The sequence below is a fragment of the Crocuta crocuta genome, unplaced genomic scaffold, assembly GCF_008692635.1.
Source record: "Crocuta crocuta isolate KB4526 unplaced genomic scaffold, BGI_CrCroc_1.0 scaffold312, whole genome shotgun sequence".
In the NCBI taxonomy this organism is placed as follows: Eukaryota; Metazoa; Chordata; class Mammalia; order Carnivora; family Hyaenidae; genus Crocuta; species Crocuta crocuta.
This window is the reverse complement of record NW_027527378.1, coordinates 258,145-261,347: the sequence shown is the minus strand read 5'-3', so window position 1 is coordinate 261,347 and position 3,203 is coordinate 258,145. Positions and strand designations below refer to the sequence as shown.

The following is a 3,203-nucleotide window of genomic DNA, read 5'->3' as shown; positions in this document are numbered from 1 at the left end:
ACACTTCAAGATCCCCCAGCTTGTTTTGTGGTCCCTAGCACTACAAGCTCTTACCACAGCTGCACTGGAATCTGGGATTTGCCATTCAGCCTCACTTCCCACCTCAGACTGTAATTAAGATCCATAAGCCTATGCGTTCACATGACTCTATGCCCCTAAACCTAGCAGAAACACACTCCAGAAGGGTAGGCTAAATGAACTAGGCACTTTAGCTGCTGTAAGTACCTCTTAAGGATCTTACAGGGGCCAAGAAGATATGAAGCAATGGACACACAGAGAATAGAGATATGTAAATTTTAACTAATATCACAGAAAATAAAGACTGAAATATTATCTTGTTAAAAAGACCAACCACCTGAGTTTTGAAATGAATGACCTATTTGCTTCTTGATATTTTCATTCTCTGATATCCTATGAACTCTTCAAGGGCAGAGACCACATCTCTGTGGTCATGTGGTCAGAGATGAGGTCTCTGAGGCATGTCCTGAGCCTTCTCTCTATGGGCTCTCCACAATCATGCATCATGCCCTTTCTGTTCTTTATCCCAAACATCCAGCAGGATTCACCACAGCAGTTATTTTAACAAATGTCTGCTTAATGAATTACTTCTAAGTTTTCTGTGGCTTCTCTTAAGCTAGAACTAACAAAGATCCCTTTATATATTAACTAAGAATATATTTAAATGACACTGATAATATGAATTTGAAAAATATTTGATTCAGGTAAGGCACAGAGTGGTTATGTGCCTGTGGAAATTTAAGCACTGACAACATGAAAAATGCAAATTAATGAAATACTTTCAGAGAAATTACACATTATTCTCTAACAAAACATGACAGAAATTTTATATTCAACAGTGTTTATAAGGAATAGAATAAACTGTTAGATTATACTACGTGGTACACAGAATATGTATATGAATGAAACTTGATTCCATATTTAAATGAGAAAATTTAAATTTTCACTGAAAAGGCAGGAAAACCTGACTACATTTTAAGTACTTTATAAGCCTCTAAAGTAAAATTTAAATCTAATGGCATGGTTAACATTAATATGATGACTTGTGAATTATATCCTTCTAGTTATTCTACTAACTGCATGTGAACAAAAAGGCACCTAAGGCAACAGAAAACATCATAAATGTATAAATAAACATGATAAATAATAGATATATATAAAATATAATCTGGCTAAATTTTCTCCTGAACTCTGAACAGTTGAAAAAAAATGCAGAAATTTATAACAAAATCATTATTTCCTACTGTCTGAAACAAACTAATAAAGAAACCTGATTATTAGAGGACTATACTCCAAACAGTTTAAAATAGAAGATATGTACTGGTTATTTTTCATACTCTCATTGCCAGATCTATGTGATTTCATAAGAAAACAAAATGTGTTTCTAAAAACGGGTCACACATCCACAAGAAGGTTAAGAACTTCAGATCTATGGCCAAACTGCCTGGATTTAAATCATGGCTCTACCACCCACTAGGTGAGTGACCTTTGGCCAAGTTACTTAACTTCTCGGTGCCTCAATTTCCTTTTCTGAAAATTGTGTCTAATAATGTCACGTATTCCTGAGGTTGCTATTAGGATTGACTAAGAAGATACAAGTAAAATGCTTAGAACACAACACAAGGTAAATGTCGTTAAATCACCAAAGCAAGTTTCCACAGGAACTCAGAGAGCATGGGGTTTGTCCCGGGGTGGGGGGTGGGGGTGCCTTCTCCTATACCTAGGGAAAACTAACGGTCTTTATTATTATAAAGCCCAGACTCACAAAGGCAGTGGAGTTGAACTTCCCATCCAATAGGCTAATGTCAAAGACAGCCGATGTCCCTCCAGGACTGAGATGGTCACAGGGCTGGGACTTCTGCATGAGGCACAGGGGTCTCCAGGACTTCAGACAGTGGTGGTACTTGGAGAGATTCCCCCAGTCTGATCATGAAGCACCACAGCCTGGAGAGGTGGGGCCAAGGGAACAAGGCCCACTGGTGGCTAGTGCCTGGCAAAAGGTTTAATGGTAACCCGAGTAACACAATGGTAACCATGAAAACAAAAGGCACTCAAGGGTTGGGCCCCTTCCCCATTTGCTTGGTACTTCATAAACCAAAGGCAGCTTGTATCAGCCAATAGGAAGCAAAGGAGCTTCAATAGTACCACAAGCCACATAGTGAGGAGCTAGATTTCTTTTCCTCTGTAAAATAAAGGATTGTGTTTTCTACCTGAGTGTCATGAAGCAAAATAAAATCTATTTCACAGGTCTTTGAACTCTACAAAATGGCGAGGTGTCTGAAGGTAAAGACTACATCTCAGTACCATCTATATATCCCAAGGGCCAATCAAAGTGCCTGACACATGGTAAATTTCAAGAACAAACTTATGTTTATGTGATTATATAAAGCGGTGTTTGTAGAGTTTTCACACACATGTGGAGACTTCTGGTTTTGGTAAAAATGGAGTAGCCCAATTTCTCCCAGGTCCTTCCTCTTAAATCTGAAAATCCCTGTATAGAACACACAATCAAGCATAGGAAGACAAGGTGGAAAAGAGAAGGCTGACTGCCTCGGGACTTTGGGACTTGAGGAACATTGCAGCAGGAATTCCCTGGGTTTCACCCCCTGTATCCTGTGTATCCCCAACAGAGTGCTACAGAAGCCTCCAACCTAGAACCGACAAGAGGCGAATATAAAAACGCGCCAAGAAAAGTCTGCTCTTATAGCCAAAAGAGCAGGAAAATGATGGGCTAACAGAAAATCTTTTGGGCAATACTCTCCCTACTCCAGGCAAACATAAATGGAAAAACTGCACTACCACCCCCATTGAGGTTTCAGTGGGGCTGGGCAGGCAGCGAGGCTCCAACTCCCTAACTCTCCACCTGGTGCTGTCCCTGAGCAGGGAGCTCATCTCCCATTCACTGCCTGGCAGAAGCAGGCACAGCTCCCATTCCCCATCATGTCATATTGGCAAGTCTGGTCAGAGGCTGATCTTCCATCTCCCTCCAGGCAGAAGCAGCCAGCAGTGCTCTGGCTCCTCTGCCACAGTGGTGCCTACAGGACAGAGCAGAGGCAGTAAGGGCAGTGCGAAGCACTGGTCCACTTTCTCTGGGAAGGCGTCAGCAGGGCCAAGTGAGGAGGTAAACATTCACTCCACCATTCTGCAAGGAGGCAGTGGGAGTAAGAGCAACACCTCCTCTGTTG

The 3,203-nt window shown here is 41.4% G+C and overlaps 1 protein-coding gene across 2 annotated transcripts in view; it reads right to left on the bottom strand.

Annotated features, from left to right (window-relative positions):
- Positions 1 to 1,926, bottom strand: part of CDKL5 (cyclin dependent kinase like 5) — a 104,177-nt gene extending 102,251 nt beyond the window's left edge. The window contains exon 1 of one of the 2 annotated variants that reach the window (XM_077769779.1): positions 1,784 to 1,926. In XM_077769779.1, coding sequence (XP_077625905.1) covers positions 1,784 to 1,882 — 99 coding nt within the window. In that variant the 5' untranslated portion in view covers positions 1,883 to 1,926. The remainder of the gene's footprint in view (positions 1 to 1,783) is intronic. The other variant, XM_077769846.1, reaches the window with a different exon arrangement.
- Positions 1,927 to 3,203: the final 1,277 nt, after the last annotated feature.